The sequence below is a fragment of the Oryctolagus cuniculus genome, chromosome 1 (genome assembly GCF_964237555.1).
Source record: "Oryctolagus cuniculus chromosome 1, mOryCun1.1, whole genome shotgun sequence".
NCBI lineage: Eukaryota > Metazoa > Chordata > Mammalia > Lagomorpha > Leporidae > Oryctolagus > Oryctolagus cuniculus.
The window spans coordinates 22,496,716-22,517,015 of NC_091432.1; the positions used below are offsets into that span (position 1 = coordinate 22,496,716).

The 20,300-nt window shown below is 39.9% G+C and overlaps 1 protein-coding gene across 1 annotated transcript; it reads left to right on the top strand.

Moving 5' to 3' along the window:
- Positions 1-549: 549 nt before the first annotated feature.
- LOC103351775 (protein FAM170A-like) lies at positions 550-19,477 on the top strand. Its single transcript, XM_070066895.1, has 3 exons — positions 550-751; positions 12,218-12,286; positions 14,288-19,477. The coding sequence occupies exons 1-3, from the start codon at positions 550-552 to the stop codon at positions 14,932-14,934; spliced, it is 918 nt and encodes a 305-aa protein (XP_069922996.1). The 3' UTR covers positions 14,935-19,477.
- Positions 19,478-20,300: the final 823 nt, after the last annotated feature.

A 20,300-nucleotide genomic window follows, 5' to 3' on the forward strand; every position in this document is an offset into this window, starting at 1 on the left:
ACAACAACAACAATTCAGGAAATCTGGGTTCCCACCCAGTAAGGGCAGGTGTGAGAACGACCTGCAGTAGATAGGGAGGAGGGGGACTTCCCAGTCTCACTGTAAATGAGGACAATAATGGCTACATTACAAGGCTATTGTGAGGAGCAAATGGTGTACAACAGTACTTCATATTTATTAAGAAAACAGCATCTACCTTAATACTAACAACAGCATGAGGTAGGTACTAGTGCTACTCCCATTTCACACAGGAGGAAATGCAGGCACAGAGAGCTTATTTGTCCATCAGCCAGTGAGTGGCAGAGTCAGTTTTAGTCCAGCCCTTGTGCTCTGAAAGGAAGGTACGTGGGGAACTTCCCCTTTCAAGGCATCAAACCTAGTTTGTATTCTTAATTTTATAGCCTTTTTCTAAAAGACAATCTCTGCAGTGGTATAGACTTGGGGTGCTCAATAAAAGTGAGCCGCCTTCTTTTCTGGACTGAGGGGATTCCCGGATGGAAGGAGGAGTGACACAAGACTGCAGGCAGAGTGAGACACCGGACACCTGCCATGGGACGTGGGAGGAGGCGGAGGAGGGCTGCCGTATCTCCATTCCTGGCTGACCGACCTCCTGTTAGCACAAGCTGTGACTCACTTCAAGGGGCTCTGTCAAAGCGTGGACTGAAGCTGCTTTCTCAAGCAGTGCCTTGTGACTGCCTGAGAGCTTTGCCGAGCTTTGCTGACTCCTTGGAGCTTAATTTACAGCCAGCCAGTGAGTGGAGCTAAAGCTTCGTGAGACAGCGGCTTGTCCAGCAGAACTGCTCGGGAAGTCCTGCCTGTACGTCCCCCCTCGGCGTGTGTCCAGTGCCTTAGCCACCTCACATAAGCAGTCCCGGCGAGGAGCTTATCTCTGCCTGCTGGAGCAGAGGGTCACCCTTCCAGAGCAACTCTTTGTGCTACACGCTGCCCCCTCCCCCCTGCCTTGTTCTCCTTTCACAGCCATGCCCCTGGCACTCTCAGGGCTAAATCCATGCAGTGTTCACTGAGTTTTATTAAACTCCCTAGACTGGAGAGAATGGAACTGCAGGAATTTCTTCTCTTATTCTTTGGTGCAAAAAATGAGCACTCACAGGCGTTTTAACTCCTTAAGCCAAGCAGTTTGTTTAAACCAAAGGTAGCAAACTCAGCTGCCTAAAGAAGCAAGGTAGCAAATATTCTGGGAGAGGTGGGCTGTGGGAAGCAACAGGGACAGATGGGGACTGTGGCAGACTGTAGAGGACAAACGCTTCCTCAGAATGGGACAGTAGTTCCCCACCTGCTGTTGCAGCCCGCTGGAAGCCAAGTTGAGAGTTGTCTGATCCTCTGAGATTTCAGGAGGAAATGTAGGGCTGGATTTTGTGTAAAAATTCCCAATTTTTAAAACAACTTTGGGGCAAAATGCAAACAGTTCTGTGTGCTTAAGGCTGCCAGTTTGAGAATCCTGATTTAAACAGTGAGAAGTCCTACTTTTGGCTACATTTTTTCCTTCCTGCTACTCTGCCCCAATTGATTTCAATGGTGGCTGCTGGTCAGGGGCCTTTTTGCTCTTCTGAGGCAGAAGCTGGTTGGATCTTTCTTGTGATGTATTATGCTGCCATAGATCAACAGTCCATTTCCAACCACCTTCAATGTACCACATTCATCTCCTAGCCAACCACACCTGTCACCTGTCCCTTCTCTTGTGTGAACATAGTATATGCTTGTTTTTCACTCTGTTCATTCATTTATTCAACATATATTGATAAGATATCTACATATACACAAATTTTTAATTTTCTGAAAAGATTTATTTTTATCTATTTATTTGAAAGGCAGAGTCATAGAGAGAGGAGACACACATACACACACAAATAGACACATAGAGGTCTTCCATCAGCTGGTTCACTCCCCAAATTGCCACAGTAGCTGGGGTTGGACCAGGCTGAGCCAGGAGCCTAGAACTCCATCTGGGTCTCCTACATAGGTGGCAGGGGTGCAAACACTCTGACCGTATTCCACTGCTTTGACAAGGGCACTAGCAGTGAGCTGGATTGGAAGTGGAGCAGCTAGGACTTGAACCAGTGCTCATGAGGAATGATGCCATCACAGGTGGTGGTTTAACCCACTGCACCACAACCCTGGCTCCAGATACATTAAATTTATTTTTTTAATCTTTGAACTCTACTTTGACAATCATCCCATCTCCTACTCCCTCTCCCATCCCATTCTTCATCAAGATTCATTTTCAATTATCTTTATATACAGAAGATCAACTTGGTATATACTAAGTAAAGATTTCAACAGTTTGCACCCACACAGATACACAAAGTATAAAGTACTGTTTGAGTAGTGGTTTTACTGTTAATTCACATAGTACAACACATTAAGGACGGAGATCCTACATGGGGAGCAAGTGTACAGTGACCTCGTTGTTGATTTAACAATTGACACTCTTATTTATGATGTCAGTAATCACCCAAGGCTCTTGTCATGAGCTGACAAGTCTATGGAAGCCTCTTGAGTTCACAAACTCCAACCTTATTTAGACAAGGCCATAATTGAAGTGGAAGTTCTCTCCTCCCTTCAGAGAAAGTTACCTCCTTTTTTGATGGCCCGTTCTTTCTGCTGGGATCTCACTCACAGAGATCTTTCATTTAGGTCTTTTTTATTGCCACATGCCTGAGAAACTCTTATGGGCTTCTTAGCCAGATCTGAATGACATAAGGGCTGATTCTGAGGCCAGAGTAGCATCAATAATCTAGTAAATATCATTTAATTGAATGTTTCTTTATGGCATAAAATTATAGAGACATCATGTTATGCTTATTTCATTTTATCAAGTGCTGCCTAATGGCTCTGCAATATGGCTACCTAGATTTATACATAATTTCAGTACATGAATATTTCTCCTTTCATCAATTGTTTGATAGAGTTTGGCCTTCTAATTTTACCAGTTTGATATTTGCAAGATAGTATCTATGTCCTATTTTAGTTTTATTTTTTTGATAGATAACAAGGGTAAGAATTCCTTTACACATGTGCTTATCATTCAGTGGTCATGGTGAGTAAGGGGGTATCCAGAGGCAAGGCCTATTTGAGGTAAAAAAATGTAAGCAAGGTCATGGTAATTATTGACGCTGAGAGTAAGCACATACTGACCCTAAGAGATGAGGTGTATTCTATACTGGGTAGGAGGTAGAAGGCAGTGGTCCTAGAGTTCAAATCTTAGACAGGACCCAGATGTTTTACAAGGACATAGACTAGGGCCTGGAATAGAAATCTACGGGGTGAATATGTTGGTTTAACATTAATAGAATTCCTGCTAATTCAGTAAAGCCAAAGGTTATGTCTTTTCCCAAACTAATGGAGAAATGATGATTAGTGGCAAAAAAGAGGTTAAATCCAGATCTCATTGTGAGGATATATGAGACTATATTCAGTGGCAAAGGCAATTAACTAAATGTGAGTGCATGGATATGAGATACTCTCAAATCCACACCTACATGCCAATATACATCTCTCCTTTAAAAACTTAACAGACAAAATTATACATATTTATAGGACACTATGTAATATTTTGGTACATGTATACTTAATATTATGTCCTATCAGGGTAAATATATTTATCTCTTAAAACATTTTACTTGTGTTTGCATCTAAGTTAAATAGTACTATTAATAAAATCAAGCATTTACTGTTTTTGGTGAGACAAGAATGACTGTAAGCCTAAACCTAGTTTGCACGTATGCGCACCCTCAAGGAGATTTAGTAATACCGTAGTCCTAAGTGCATAAGATAATTTCCTGTGCTTAAGTCATCTATTTCCTAGTTTTGGTATCAGGGACAAAATCTAAAAATTCAAGTTAGTGATAGAGTTACCATTGGCCAAAAGGAATCACCCTAGGCAACAGTCTGCAAGAATCCTGTAGTCCTTTCACTATTGGCTAAGGCCGGGATGGAGTGCTGTCGTCAGTACATCATAAAATGCTGAGGTCTTCGTGGTGACTGGAAATATAAGTCCTGATGCTATACTGAGCACTAGACAGGTTAGAGACTTGGTGAAGAGAGAACCTCTTTTTTGATTCGTTCTTGAGTGTTCAAGTTACCTTCTTGATTACCATCAACTGCTTTCTGAGAGAGCATTGCAAGAAGAAAGGTTACCTGATTTGAGCAACTCTACAAAGAACTGAATCATGAAGCGGACTGAGAAGAGAAAACATCTGGAAAGCATAGACTCCCCGCAAGCTGCAAAGAAACCAACAAGTATGTTGTAGGATGTTCTCTGGGCATGGGGTCATCAGAAATTGCCTTTTAAAAGGAGGAAGGGGGGATTCATGGTTGTGGTGGAGAAGAAGACGAGAGGGAGGTAGGGAGAGAGGGATTATGAGTGAAAGAGGGATAGAGGGAGGGAGAGCTGTGTGGATACATGGGTCTTCCTGAGGACCCAGTTCTTCGAAGGCAGAAGAAGTACAGATGATTCAAATGCTTGTCTGTGTGGCTTAAGGCTTGTGTTACCTTTACAAAGTCATTGGGGGTTACCCTGTTATAGACATGGTAATGGGCTAGTTAAGACTATTTTTTTCTTAAAAAAGAAGCATTTCATTTTATTTTCTTTCTGAAAGCATTGGAGAAGTAAACAATGTAAATTTTCTACTAGTGCTTTCTCTTTTTAAAGAAGAAAGTATGGCCTCTAGAGATTATGGAAACATCAGAAAAAAGTTTTGAGCTTTTATAGGATGAGTGGGCATGGATGAGTATGACATGATAGATAACAAAATCACTAAGGAATAAAATAAGTTGTTTTGCTTTGGGTTGTGAAGATGTAAATGTGGGATTCCTATATGAGTGTAAGAAATAAAACAGCACAAATATACACGATCCTTATTTAGCCACAATTGTTGAATTGAGGTGATGGGTTTGACTCTTTCAGGAAATATGGGAAACTAGACAATATGGTTACTATGCAATTCAACAGTAAATAAATAATTTGTATGAGGCGGGACCATTGTTCAGTGGTGGTGGAGGTTGTGGGGAAGGGTCAGATTGGAGCCAACCTCAGGTAAGTAACCTCAGCTTTCCAAGTAGTGATTCATAGTCCCGAGGAGTATCTGATATTTCCAGCAAAGTGTAGAGAGGTCTGGAAGGTGAAGATGCCTTTATTTCAAATTCAATAAAATTAATGCATGTTTAAAGAAATTATTGAGTATAAACAATGACACTTGTAAAGCACCAAATCATACCTATTTGACTATATGCATATAACATGCATACATTAGTCAAGGGGAGATAAATATTAACATCTAGTGTCATTGTTTACATACTAATTACCAGGTTTAATTATTTGCCTCTCAAAAACACATTGTACCCTTACTTCACTAGTTAGAGACTAAGCCATATTACCTAACACAGGATGAATTTATTTCTTGCTTATAAAAGAATTCAAGGTATATTTGTTGGTCCATAGGACAAATTTCCTCTACTTAATAACTCATGAACCAACAAAATTAAGTCACGTGGCCTTCACCCTAATGACCTTATATCATCCTAATTACTTCCCAAGGCCCCAACTCTATACCTCACAGTTGGATGCAATTTTTAACTTAATGCCCCATGATGGCAGTAAATTTCAACACACATGGCCTTGGGGGAGACTCAAATAATATTCAAACTAAAGCAATTATCTTCCATACATTTTAATGTGAGCAGGAGTGGAAGCAATAAATTGCAAAGGAAAAATATCTGAGAGGACTAGAACAAGCCCAAAGGGATCAGTGGACAACTGGGTTCTACTGCAGGAAATAGTGGGAAGGGATTATGGGGATCATAGTTTCATTAAATGGTTCAGGAACCATATCTCAGTGTGATCCAGAAGAGGGAATGTTATATTATCAGGAAGTCATGAAAACACGAACAGCTTAATGCAAGACCAAAGCAGTAGGATTCTCAAAAAATGGACTTGAAACACAGTATAGGGATACTTTTTCAGTATCTCATTTCATCTATATATTTTCATAGTCAGCATTCTCACATCTCTCCTTATACAGATCTGTCTGCACTCTCTATCCTTATCTATCACTTTCTTATAACTTCCACACGTGTGTAAATTCTCTATACTCAAGTGGGTCCTTACTAAAGAGTAATGATTATTTGAACTACTAGAGGATTCTAGATTCATTTCCCTGTATTTCTTAACTTTATACAAATAGAAGAGCACAATACATATGTTGTGCCTGACTCTTTTCAGTCATTGTATTTGTAAACTTCATGCACTTTGCATGTTACTATAGTTTGTTCATTATCATATATTCCATTACATGAAATTAATAATTTCTTTGTTGATTATACTTTGTTGGGAATTTGTATTGCTTTCATTATGGAGATGCACCAAGAGGTAATGCTGTGAACATTGTGTGGCATATTTTTGCTATATTGATGTATTCCTATTTGGCGAAAGCCCAAGAGTGTCTATGTTTCTATCTTACTCCGTCTAGAACTCAATCTTTGATGCTTTTGTTTTCTCTTTTTATTTAAAGTCTTTAAGTACATTATCTATTTGAGAAGCAGGGAGAGAGAGAGAGAGAGAGAGGAGAGAGCGCAATTCCAGTGGATTTCATATAGAGTATAGTCAATGTAAGATTTTAATATTTGTTTGCTTGACCATGCTTGCAACAGGGTCAGAGTCAGGAGCCAGAAAGTTAATCTAAGCCTTACATCATAGCTACCTCCCAGGGTCCGAATTATCATGAAACTGGAGTCAGAAGTTGGAACAAGTTATCGAACTCAGGCATTCCAACGTGACACATGTCATCTTAACCGCTAGGCTAAACATCAGCTCCCATACTTTGGTTTCCTAATGCAACCATGTATTACTCTCCATTTAATCTTACACACTTTTCCCTGATTCCTTTTCTACTGTAGATCTTCCTACAATAGTGTATTGTTTGCTTTTTTCCCCTTATACACTTTGATTTTCACACTATCATGTTCTTTCATTATTCCCTTAGATCTCACAAATACACTAATTTGCCGGCGCCATGGCTCAATAGGCTAAACCTCCGCCTTGCGGTGCCGGCACACCGGGTTCTAGTCCTGGTCAGGGCGCCGGATTCTGTCCCGGTTGCCCCTCTTCCAGGCCAGCTCTCTGCTGTGGCCCGGGAGTGCAGTGGAGGATGGACCAAGTGCTTGGGCCCTGCACCTGCATGGGAGACTAGGAGAAGCACCTGGCTCCTGGCTTCGGATCAGCGTGCAGCACGCCGGCCGTGGCAGCCATTGGAGGGTGAACCAACGGCAAAAGGAAGACCTTTCTCTCTGTCTCTCTCTCTCTCACTGTCCACTCTGCCTGTCAAAACAAAAAACAAAAAACAAAAAACAAAAAACAAAAAACAAAAAAAACCCAAAACCCAAATACACTAATTTCTTTAGTGTCAAAGAAAATACTCCCATTAATTACACTATGCAGTTAAAACACATAACAATAAACAACATGTAAAAATCCATAATCACAGGACCTGCAATTGATAATCATATATATGTGCCAAACAAACACAAAGACATAAATCTCACATTCTAATCCTACCCAAGTAAAAGTCATTCCACTTTCACATTTGTGAAAACAAAATCAATTACAAATTAAACTTTTGTCCGATTTGAATCAGCATGTGATGAATTTATAACTACACACCATGGACACGGCACTTGCCACACACCATTTCACTGCAAAGTGTGCATAACACACACACAGGACAAATGCATTAGAAATCCTGATAATCCTAACAGTTAAATTCTCAGTGGTAAGCTGGGTTACTATTTAACAAAAAGAGTGACAAGATAAAATGATGAATATTTACTGCCTTTAAAAATAAAATTTATCAATTGTTTGAGATGTGAGATGCTGAAGGTAGAAGTGTGAGAAATGTACTTAAAGGCAAAAATCTTAGCTAAGGTGGGTGAGTGTTAGGAGCATTGAGAGTGGGATCCAGGTAAAAGCATAGAAAATTGAAATACTCCTGCTTCCTGCCCATGCCAGAGAGCACATGCAGGACAAAATGTCTTCTGGGGTCGAGAGGGGTGGTGTGGGCTCTGGAAAGAGTTAGCAGTGAGGGAGCAGCTGTTTCCACTGAAAGCTATTGTCCCCACATGGACCTCTACAGCTTCCTCAGTGACATACATGGGAGTGTATGGAGTTGGGCGCTGGAAACAAAGGGCTGGAGTGTGAAAGCATCAAGGCTCCATGTGAATAGCTTTCAGAAAAAGTTGGGCAAAACAATGGCAGTCAGCAGTTCTGGTCCACATAAATTCTGACAGCTTCAGGAATGCAGCCTTAGTAGATGGCAGGCAATATAATCCAAATGCATAATGTCTAATCCAAACTCCAATGCCCAGTGATAAGACAAACGTTTCTGAGTACATGTGTTCTCGGGTTTTCAGTAGGATATAGACTTTATGATCTGGTGGGCCATGTCTGTTCTCAGAACTCCACCCATGATATTCAGAATATGCATGGGTTGAAGAAATAAAGGAATTAAACACCAAATGTGTATCAGTGACCTTTGTTCCACTTTATATCAATCTCAGACTTACACAAGTGGGATCTACAACCTGGGTACTCTTTGGAGACCAAGACCTTGGTCTATGAGGCAAAAGAATTGTCTGATGAACTGGAGTACTGTAGCTGCCACTCCACTTTGCTCTTGTCCACTTGTGCTAGCAGGGAGGCAGGACAGACAAAGCTGGGCAGATCAGGGCCCTGGGAGAGTGAGCAAACTCGTGGGCACTAAGCTGTTCAACAGCAATCAGAAACCTAATGACTGTGTGGTCTGCTCAAGATGCAGGGGTAGTCACAGTCACACAAGAATAAAGGCTAAATAAAGACATTACTAAGATGAAATTTATAGGAAAGAAAATGTAAAAATAAAAAGCAACTGGTGGAGAGAATCTATGCAGAAAAATTAAACTGAACACAAAGGAAATGAAGATCAGGGACAAATCTTGAGCTAAGATGCTGGCAGATATGTGATTGAAGATAAAAAGGGCTTTGGGATTTGGATATTAAAAATCACAACCACTAATTCAAATAAAGTGATAAAACTAGTATATTAAAGTATTGGGTGAAAATAGCACGTCCGATAGCTTTAAGTTGATATATTCTAAGTTGATATATTCTAAGATCCTGCTGTTGCTCAAAGTAGGGTAAAACCCTTGTCTCCAAAAAGCAACTCTGAACTCTAGAAAGCATAATTAGTATTAAGGCCTTATTAGTATTTTTATTTACTATCAACTACAATTATAAATTACTACACATTTAGTAGTCTGAAACAACATGTGATTATTCTCTTACATTCCTGAGGGATCAGAAGTCTGTCTTATGGGACTAAAGATCAATAGTGGCAGGGCTGGTTTCTGCCAGATGCCCTGGTGCAGGATGTTCCTGGCCTTCAGTGGTTTCTCCTACTCCTTGGTTTGCAGTCCTTTCGTCTCTTTAATGCCAGACTCTTGCATCACCTCTGACATCTTTTCTGCCTCTCATGTTCTTGCCTCCTTATCATGAGTACGTCATTTAGGAACTACCTATATAATATTGGGGAATCACTGCATCACAAAATTCTTTTTCTATTTTCACCCAGAAATATTTTATTTAAGATATACAAACTTCATGCATTTCATAAATGCAAATTTAGGAACATTCCCGCCTGCACTCCCACACTTCTTCCTCTTTCCTCTCCTATTTCTGTTCTTATTTTTTACAAAGATCTATTTTCAATAAACTTTATATACATAAGATTAACCCTACATCAAATAAAGCGTTCAACAACTAATATAAAAAAAAAAAACTGTTCCTCAATAGTCGAGACAAGGTCTGTTCAAAATCATTGCATCTCAAAGTGTCAATTTTACTTCTACAGATTACCCTTTAGGTACTCTATTAGTTACATAGATCAGGGAGAACATATAGTATTTATCTTTTGGGGGTTGGCTTATTTCACTAAGTATAATGTTTTCTAGATTACCCTTTAGGTACTCTATTAGTTACATAGATCAGGGAGAACATATGGTATTTATCTTTTGGGGGTTGGCTTATTTCACTAAGTATAATGTTTTCTAATTGCATCCATTTTGTTGCAAATGACAGGATTTAATTCCATGGTATACATATACTATAATTTCTTTATCCAATCTTCAGTTGACAGACATCTTGGTTGATTCCTTATCTTAGCTATTGTGAATTGAGTTGCAACAAACATGGGGCTACAGAGAGCTCTTTCATATGCTGATTTCATTCTCTTTGGGTAAATTCCCAGGAGTGGGATGGCTAGGTCATATATTAGGTCTTTGTTCAGATTTCTGAGGTATCTCCATACTGTCTTTTACAGTGGCTGTGTCAGTTTACATTCCCACCTCTCAGTTTTAATTCCTTAATCCTCTCCTATAATTCCATAATTTAGGAGTTCACATACTTTTTTTCTTTTCCATATTTCATAGTCCAGTCTATAAAACTTTGTGTCTGCTGATCTCAAAAAATTACTAAGACCCACATAGTCTTCATATAAACAAATAGTTATTATAGAATTGCTTATACTTCAGTGGCACTTAACCTGTAGATTGTGAAATACATGGAAGATGAACTGCTTGTAAATATACAAAACTATTTTTCAGTATTACCCAAACATGTCACATTCATGCTACCTTCACATGCAATAAAAAATTGTCAAGAAAATATGACAAATATACACAAATTGTACATACATCAGACTGTAATTACCAGTCATGACATGCATGTAAAATGTGCACCAAATATACTGAATTTTGCCATCTCTATACCAAGAGGACATACCAGACACCCTACGGTGAACTAAGAGAAAGATTGAATACATTGAAAGAAGTAAAATTTGGTTACACATTTAATTAAGATTTTTAACTACTCCTCTCTGATCCAGCTCTCTGCTAATGGGCTGGGAAAGCAATGGAAGATTGCCCAAATGCTTGGGCCCCTGCACCCATGTGGGAGACCCAGAAGAAAATCCTGGTTCCTGGTTTGGGATTAGTTCAGCTCCAGCTGTTGTGGCCATTTGGGGGGTGAACCAATGGATGGGAGACCTTTCTCTCTGTTTCTGCCTCTTAATTTCTGTCGTCCTGCCTCTCAAATAAATAAATAAAATCTCTAAAAAATATTCACATACTATTGAAGAAAGAAAAACTACTCAAATGTAGTTATTTATTGGGAAGATTTTAAGATAGGCTGTGAGTGTGGTGAATACAAGTAAGAAAAATAGTTAAGGATTTGTTTGGGCTAGGGACACTGAGTAAAATGATATCACTCACCAGGCCAGTGAAGAGTAAGCAAGATCCTAAAAAGGGATCTATGACTTATGCTAAGAGGTGAAGCCTGGAGCCTATGCCAGAGATCCCACTAGATCCTCCTAATCAAGCACAGAACTCATTGGTTCTCAGAAGCATTGAGTCTTGCAGAGCTCTGGCAACAGAGAGATGAAGATAAGAATGGAAATGTATAGAAAGGTACCACAGCCACTTTTCTGTCTACTTTGGAAGAGACTCCTAAATGATACAAAAAGGAAGGCAAAAGAATACAATAAAAATGTCGAAGCAAAATTCCAGAAAAGAAGACCAGGGAAACTTTGTGAGTCCTTCATTTGAAAAAGTGTCATGTCCAGTTCCTAGAAAATCTTCAAAACTGTTTTGTCTGATTATTTATCTATCATATATCTATTCTTTATAAATATGCTACTTGTCTCCTCTCTCTCTTTATATATATATTCTTACCTCTATCATATACACATATGTGAGTATGTTGATAAATAAACATGAATAATTATTATGAAAAAAGCACTGCATTTCTCGTCTGTGTACAATTTCTCCTGAGGAAAATTGAGCTAACAAGGATAATATCAATTGTTAATGACTACATGTTGTATTTTAGACATGGTTCACACTTTGCAATATTCTGTAAATATCTCCAATATCACATTGAAGTTCCCCAATCCTATTGAAATCTACCATACACACAATTTTAACAATTGTTATTTGCTAATATGGTGGACTTTGAATGATTAAGTCGCTTTATTTTCTGAGTATAAGTATTTTCTATAAGTATCACGGATGATAACAATGCAAAATATCCATTTAATGAGCATGTCCTAGAACTGGATACAGAACACAAAGGAAGCCATAACTCATCATTGTTGTTTTTTGATTTCCTTCCCAGAATTCCAGACTTCTGAAGTAGATTCATCTGAGCCATATACAGTGGTCCCAGACTGTGGTCAGACATCAAGTGAGTTCTTTTATTTCACAATATGTCTCTTTTCAAAGTAAGCACACCATCACTGGTGAAGACAATATGCCCAATGCAGAAGATGTGTCTGAACTCAGACAAGAAGTGCAGCTGAGCTGCCCCTATCAACTCCTATTTATTTCACTTTCCCTTCAAAAATGAGGGAGTGCTTCAGTGAAGACAGACTAACAGACTAAGATTGAGGGAAAACCAGGATATGTACCTCCAAGTGCAGTGAACATGTGAACTCTGGGGCAGCAATGGGTTGAGGCCATGGGCAATATCCCATGTGTATGGAAACTTGATCAGAACATCCCCACACAGATTGGCCCGCACTCATGCTCACACACACCCACATGTTCTTCCCCTTCACATCAATACTGATCCTGTTTCTTCTTCCTTTAACTTATTCTTTCAAATACAATCACACACATTATTAAACATGGATAATTATCGTAAAACCTGCCATCTATAGCTCTCACAAACATAATTTGAGGAAAATTGAGCTAACAAAGATAAAATCTTTAATGACTACGTATTGTATTTTAGGCCTGGTTCATCCCTTTCAGTATTGTGCATATATTCTCAACAATATAGCCAGTATACTCAATTCTAGGGACATCTACCATACACACAATTTTAACAACTGTTGCTTACTGATATGATGGACTTTTAAATGATTAAATCACATGAATATTTGTGAGACCAAATCCCATGGGTGTTAACAATGTAAAGTATCCAATCATGTGGACTTTTTAGAATGGTCACAGAATGTAGAACAGCCATACCTCAATGCTGTTTTCTAATAATATCCTACTTAGAATTCCAGACTTTCAAAGAGGATGCAGCTGAGCCATATGTGGTAGTCCCAGCCTGCTGTCAGGGATCAGGAGAGAATGCTTACATCTCAGAATATGTCTCCTCTCCAAGCGAGAATACCATTGGTTATGAAGAGAGTTAAGACAAATGTAAAGGGAGTGTCTGAACCTGGAAAGAGGTGCAATTGAGCAGCCTAGCCCAAAACCTACCTAACTCACTTTCCTTTCAATAATACAAAATTTCTTTGTTAAGAGGGATTAAGAATGAGGACTTGTGATGGACAAGTAGAAATTGCGTTCTTAAGAAAAAAGAAAAGCCCCTCAGCACAGTGTTGCCACACATGAGCATTTCCATGGGCAGTGCTGACGCGTCTATGGAAACTTAATCAGAATCTTCCTACACAGATTTGCACAAATTCATCTCACACAATCCCACTTGTTCTAACCCATTCACACTAAGAATGGCCCCATTTCTCCTTACTTTAACTTATTCTCTAAATACACTTCCATTCATTCCCCATGCCTCTTTTCCATTCTCTAGTCACTTTATGTAAGTTCCTCTTATACCTTCATCCCAGAACAAGTCTTTCAGACCTAGTCTGTTACTAATACAATATATACATTGCACTGCTTCACACAGATCACATATTTAAACTCCCTAGTGCTAGACCAAACTCCAGAAAACTACTGTGTTCTGGAGAGAGTTCAGTTTCACAGGCAGCCTTTCTCACTCTTATAGCTCTGTGTTCACAAGACCTTCAGTGCCTCAAAGGGCTGTCTGATTTGAGAGCTCATGTGTAGTTCCTGTGACACTCGATGTCTACTGTCTCACGTACTAGCAAAGAACATGAACCATGTCTATACTCACTTATATGCACATGTCCATTATACCACACAACACAGGCATGTGCACATGTGCATGTACACCCACCATCATTCCATTGTAACACCAAAAACCCTTGCTGGATAAGCAGCACTGCACATATTCCCTCTACCCCATCCACTATGGACTCATACAAAGTATCCCAAGTACACACCACACACAACACAGAACACATGAAGAATTCTGAAGCATCTCTCTCCCACACATATGATGCATAGTGATACTCTTAGGGCTATCACAAATCCTACAGTCTCCACACAAACTTATTCATATTTTTTTACTTGAATTTTTCTTTCCTAGAAATATATCGAACACAGCAGGAAGATCACTGTGTTCAACCTTTTGAGATGCTTTTACCCCAGGAAGAGGAACAACCGCATACTTCTACCACCTGTCATCTCTGTTTTCATGTTCATTTAGCCAATGAGCCCTGTACACTTGTGACACATAAGAGCAAAGAACAGATCATGAAAGTTTACTACATGCGTGTTCAAAGGGAAGAATTGATGGATGTCATATGTCATATGGAGGAAACATTGGTGTTGTCCAGGGAGAATTCAAAAGTAGAAGAACTGACCTTTCCTGGGGAGGTCCCTTCAGAAATCAAATTCACTTCTGTGCCTACCGAGGAGCTCCTAACTGAGAGTAATTCCAGCTTGGACACAGAAGCCCAAGAGGAGGATTTGGAGGTTGACAACCAAACAGAGCCGCCAGCCCTGGAGGACAGACCCAGGGAGAAGATATCTGAGTGGCTGGTATACCCAGAAGGTGGCTTTAAATGCATGGCCTGCTGCCGAGTCTTCCCCAGCCTGGAGGTCCTGAAGGAGCATGTGCAGCATGGGGTCAGGGAAGGCTTTAGCTGCTACAATTTTCATCTTGCTTACGCCTCGATGAAGTCCAAAGATCATAGAAGAGCAGATGAAGAGGAAGAGAAAGAAGAAAATTGAGTAAATCACATCTGGATCTAATAAGGAAAAGCTTTTTTTTCTTTTTCTTTTTTTCTTTAGAAACTTGTGCTTAGTTTCCATAACTTTATTTTCATTTTGCTTTAGATATTATGAAGAGCAGCCTAAGACAACTCAGTGGTTTTTCCTACCAATTCAGGGACTGATTAGTCTGGAGCTGCAGATCAGTCTTCAGTGGTGGGCTAAGTGCAACCGTCTTCAGAAGGGAACTGCTGAGTAGGCATAAGAGACACCTGCATGCCTTCAGATGAGTGTGCATCCTCAGGCTGAATAGTGGTAGCAGTAGCTGGCATAGCCCATTGACCCTGAAACTCCTCTTCAGTCACAACTTTTTCAGTAGCAACCTGCTGTTCCTTTTCAATCTTCAGGATTTCTATGGAAGTAGAGACCAGGCATGACCTCCCATGTGTGTTCACAGAAGATGCTACCACGGTTGAACAGAGCTTTCTAGGCTAGCAGCCATGATATCAGGACCAACTTAGTTCCCTTGTTGCTGCATGGGATGGTAATATCCACATAGCACAAAGGAGAGGCTGTGTTACATAGAACAATGGTAGGCAAATTCATGTAAGATGCCCCTGTGAGAGGCTGGTGGACATCTCTGGGATCAGTAAGACCAGAAGACATGGATCTGGTTAGTGAACATTCTCGTAGCTCTGGTGGCAGCAGAAAACTTCAGCACAGCCCTCTGGCCAGTGTTTCTGGAGGATGTGACACTGACATGAGCAGGAGTTTGAATGTCAACAATGGCATGAGTCACCAACAGAAACTTCTCCCAGGTCCTCTAAGACTGATGATGTAGATGCCATGACTTTTCCTTTTGTAGATGTCCTGCTCCACGTGAAAGTCAACTTTGATGCCACCTAGGTGGGTTTATTCTGCATGGTATTTGAAGGCATCAAGGGCTTTGGACATTGTCATAGCATCCCTTTAAGTTACTATGGGAATAAAGAACAATACTTTCTGAACCACTTTCTTGGTAGTGTGGAAAGGAAGAAAAACATTTTAAAAAGATTTATTTATTTATTTGAAAGCCAGAATGACACAGAGAAAATCAGAGACAGAGAGAACTAGATCTTCCATTCACTGGGTCATTCCCTAAATGGCCAAAACAACTGGGGCTGGGACAAGCTAACACAGGAACAAGGAATGCCATCAGGATCTCCAACATTGGGTCAGAGGCCCAAGTACTTGGGCCATCCTCTGCTGCCTTTCCAGGTACATTAGCAGGAAGCTGTATCAGAAGCAGAGCAACTGGGATTTGAATTGGTGTTCTGAAATGCGATGCTAGTGTTATAGGTGGAGGCTTAATCTGCTGTGCCGTAATGTTGGCCTCAAGAAAAACATTTTTGCATGAAGAAAAATTGGAAGCAAATAGACAAACCATTTCCAGATCCTGAAAAGGAGGAAGAGCAGCAGCCCTACTCTACTGAGGCAACTCCATCCTGTCTAGACAGCCAGAGGACTGGTCTTGATTGCACACACCTGGCAACCAATGACCAAGAGGATCAGGGAACCCTTTGATGGCATCCACTACTCCTCTCAGAAAGACAGAGAAGAAGACAGACCCTACAATGCAGATCATATGTCCTCAGACACACTAGCAATCAATATCCACGTCACCTCCACCTCTCCAGTTGAGAGAATCAGACCCATTCCCCGCAAGTTCAATCTGCTGTGAGCTAGAAGTGAGGTCAGGAACAGGAAAGTTCACCAGAGATGCATTCCAGAGCTCACAGCCACTGTGGTGAAGGTTTTCCTTTTGAAAGACATCTGCATGGATGACAACACAAGGAGAATATGTCTTATCCATAGCAAAGACTGTTCTAGAGCTCAGCGGAACAGATTGGGCTCCCCAGTCCCAGAAAAACCAGGTGTCATAAGACTCGCAACCCATCTAGGCATGGTCTTTGGCCTGACTTCTTTCCTAAAGGAGCAGGACAAGGGAGAGAGAGGCTTAAGTCCCTGAGGAAAGGTGGATGTGCAGGCTAATTCTGGGCCTGTCTTTTCCCTGAATGTAAGATCTTGAGCTCTGTTTTGTGACTTTTATGCCTGGGAGGAAATGGATGAGAAACTTCAACCACTCCAAGACCCACATAATGTGGAATCTCTTTCCTTTTGTCTTCTTGGAGAGATTTTCCATGATATATACCAGGAATGAGGGGTGAAGGCTCTTTACTCAAAGATATCCAGTGTAATTAGAGGTCAGGAGGTCACTTTTGCCATGCATCATTGCTGACTGCTTCCTGGAGGTCACTTGAATCCTTTTATGAATCTTCAGAATCCTCAAATAGTCTTTTTGTTGTAAGTAGTGAGCAGAGAGGAGTGAAGCATGGACAAAACTGCGAAGACTTTGCAAAGCTAGATTGATGCCACAATAAATGAGGCCATATGGATGGCTCACGGTCCATACTCTGAAAATCAGTGACAGAATGGGATCTGGGAAGTGTCCTGAGTTTACAAGATCACATAGGAAATTCTGAGAGTGGCTGACTCCTTGTCAGTACAGTAAGAAAAGCTCCTCATCAAATTGATTATCTTCTGTTTTGGTTTACTCAGCCACATAGGCCCAGTGGCCTGGAATGAAGATGACCCCTGCACTGTAATCTCTCCTCATGGTCTTCACGGTGTCAAGCCAAGGCTGGTCTACAGATAGATGTAGCAGATCCTCTGCCGCTGCTCCCAAGTCCCTTTGTGAAACTGTGGTGCTAACCCTGAAGAAAATATCCAGAGTCATGAGGAGCCCAAGGGACCCCGGACACACTGCCTCCTGAGGAGGCATCTTCCTGCAGCTGCCAATCTGCTCAGGAGGCCAGGGCACACTGAAAACAGCTCTAGGATTGCCTTGTGAAAAAGAGGACGGTGTAGTAGAGAGATGCTTTGGGACTATGGGAAGAAAATTTACATCTGCAGCGCTATCAGCTTGAGCAGAAGACGGATGACAACTTGGTAGATTTAGGAAGGGGGTTGCCCAATTGACAGAAGACTTAGGGTATTCTTGCTTTTCTTTCCACTAGTCCTCCATCTTCCCAAGATCATGCCTTTCATTTCTTGTACACTTGAGCACCTGTCTCGTAATCTCATGCCTCATACCGGATGCTACCCTTCCCTGCACTCACCGTTATAACTTCCCCTTCTCCTCTCACCCACATAGTCTTTGAATATGTGCTTGATGCACAAAGTAAAACAATAAAGAACTTAAATGGCATAAATTATAATCTCCCTTCTTTCCTTCACTCACCCCCACTTGTTCCCTCACTGTTCTTTAACAGCCATATGATATGTGTTTTTGCATCGTTTTCTATAAATGAGCATGGACCTTTTCTCACAGTCCCCCTAACTTCCTGATCTGCACATTATCTGGCTGGGGGACAGAATTATTACTGGAAGAAGGAAATCAGGTACTTCACAGATGAAAACAAAAGCAACTAAAAGCTATTCCTTGTCTCCTCTGGGCTTGTGTACTTGTAGGTGAACAAACACTTCTACAATCATAATAGGAAGGATGGATATGTCATAAATCATCTGAGACAATCAAATCTGTCTATACAGGTGTCTCCCACACCATAATGCCATTTGAGTCTTAATGCCTTTAGAAGTATAAGAGCTAAAAACTTTCAGAGAGTTTCATTTGCACGTTTAGCTATTTGCATGTCATTTATACTTACTTAGCTTTGTGCACTCTCAAAAAATTCTAAATTTTATTTCTTATTCTTTGCCTTCTAACAGAGTGACATTTACAAGAAAATTAAAATTTAGCACAAAGCTTTATATTGGAAGGGAAATTAGAATAGCTCAGCTTTCAAGTTATACTTTTTGTAAGTTCTAACCTTTATTGAAACTTAAAACTGTATGATAGTGTGAGGAACACCTGTTTTATACATATTTGGTTATCTTGAAATTATTAATCATGTGTTCAGTCCTTAATCATGGGTGTGTGTATGAGAGGAATTTGAGCCCATGTGTGCACAAACTTACAGGGACCAAGAGGTGGACTGTAGTTGTTCTTGCTTTCATCTGCCCAGTGTTTTTCCCTTATTTTAAGAATACCTGCCTTCCCACTCTCGGTGTGGGCAATTGAGGCAATTGAGTCATTTAACCATGGGGGCTCTGTACATCTCTACATGGCTTCTATGACTGACAGAGTTAAACACATCTTTGTGTCAGACCAACCTGTACTGATGTCTTAGAAAATTAAAACAGAAGAGACAGAGATCATGGGGGTTTGCCTTGAGTTATGTTTTGCCTGCAAGTTGAATTGAGGTTCATGGTTCTCTGCTGATACACTTGCTTCAATTCTTCCATTTTTGAAATACCTGGCTGGTTTAACTGCTACTTCAATTTACTGAGCATCCCACTAAACATCTATCTATGTTAGACCAATCTGGACTGATATATTGTAAAATTAAGTTAAAATGGGCAGAAACTATAGGGGTTTGGCTTGAGTTATATTTTGTCTGCAACTTGAATTGAGTGCCATGATTCTTTGCCCACTGTGCTTGTGCCATTTTCTCTTTTTTTGAAATACCTGAATATTTTAACTGTTACTTCAATTTGCTTATCTTTCAATAAATTTTCATTTTGCCTCAATTTGACTGAGTCAGTTACTGTTGTTTGTTACCACATATACCTTAATTGATGCACATTAGATTTAACATGAAAATTTCTTCCAGTTTAACAACTGAAATGATATAGTTCAGAAAAGAGTAGCACATTCTCACACTCAGTCTTTACGTTGAAACAGCAAGGGACTTGTTTTAAGCTCAGTAGATATAATATGCCCTTAACTGATTAAAGAGGTATATTGAAAATGTTTGAACAATTATTGTTTAAAAGAATGTGCGATTAGTCACTATTCCAAGCTGCTTTCTCATGCACAATTGTTTCAGCTTTTTAAAAATTAACTATTCTGAAATAGTTTGACCATAACATGTTTCAAAAACAGCATAGAGAAACTCCATGTACTTTTCACCCAGGTTTCTCCATTGTTAACCTCTTATACAACCATAGCTCTGTAACTTTTTATAGAGCTATTCTAATACTGCTATTACTTTTTTTATTGTTCATACTTAACATTGTCTACACATTTCTGTTTATCATAAATTAATAGTAACATATTTCTGTGTCTTGATGTTTCATACTCCGATTAGTTCCTTACTATTGAACTGGGAATAGTATTCCAATTGCATTCGTTGTTTTCACTGTTTATCATAGTATTGGTTGTGAGAAACTTTGCATATCAGGCTATTTACAAATTCAGGATTCTTTCTTTATTCTTTTTTTTTAGAAAGCTTTTATTTAATAATGTAAATCTCATAGGTACAGCTTTTGAAATATAGTGGTAGGAT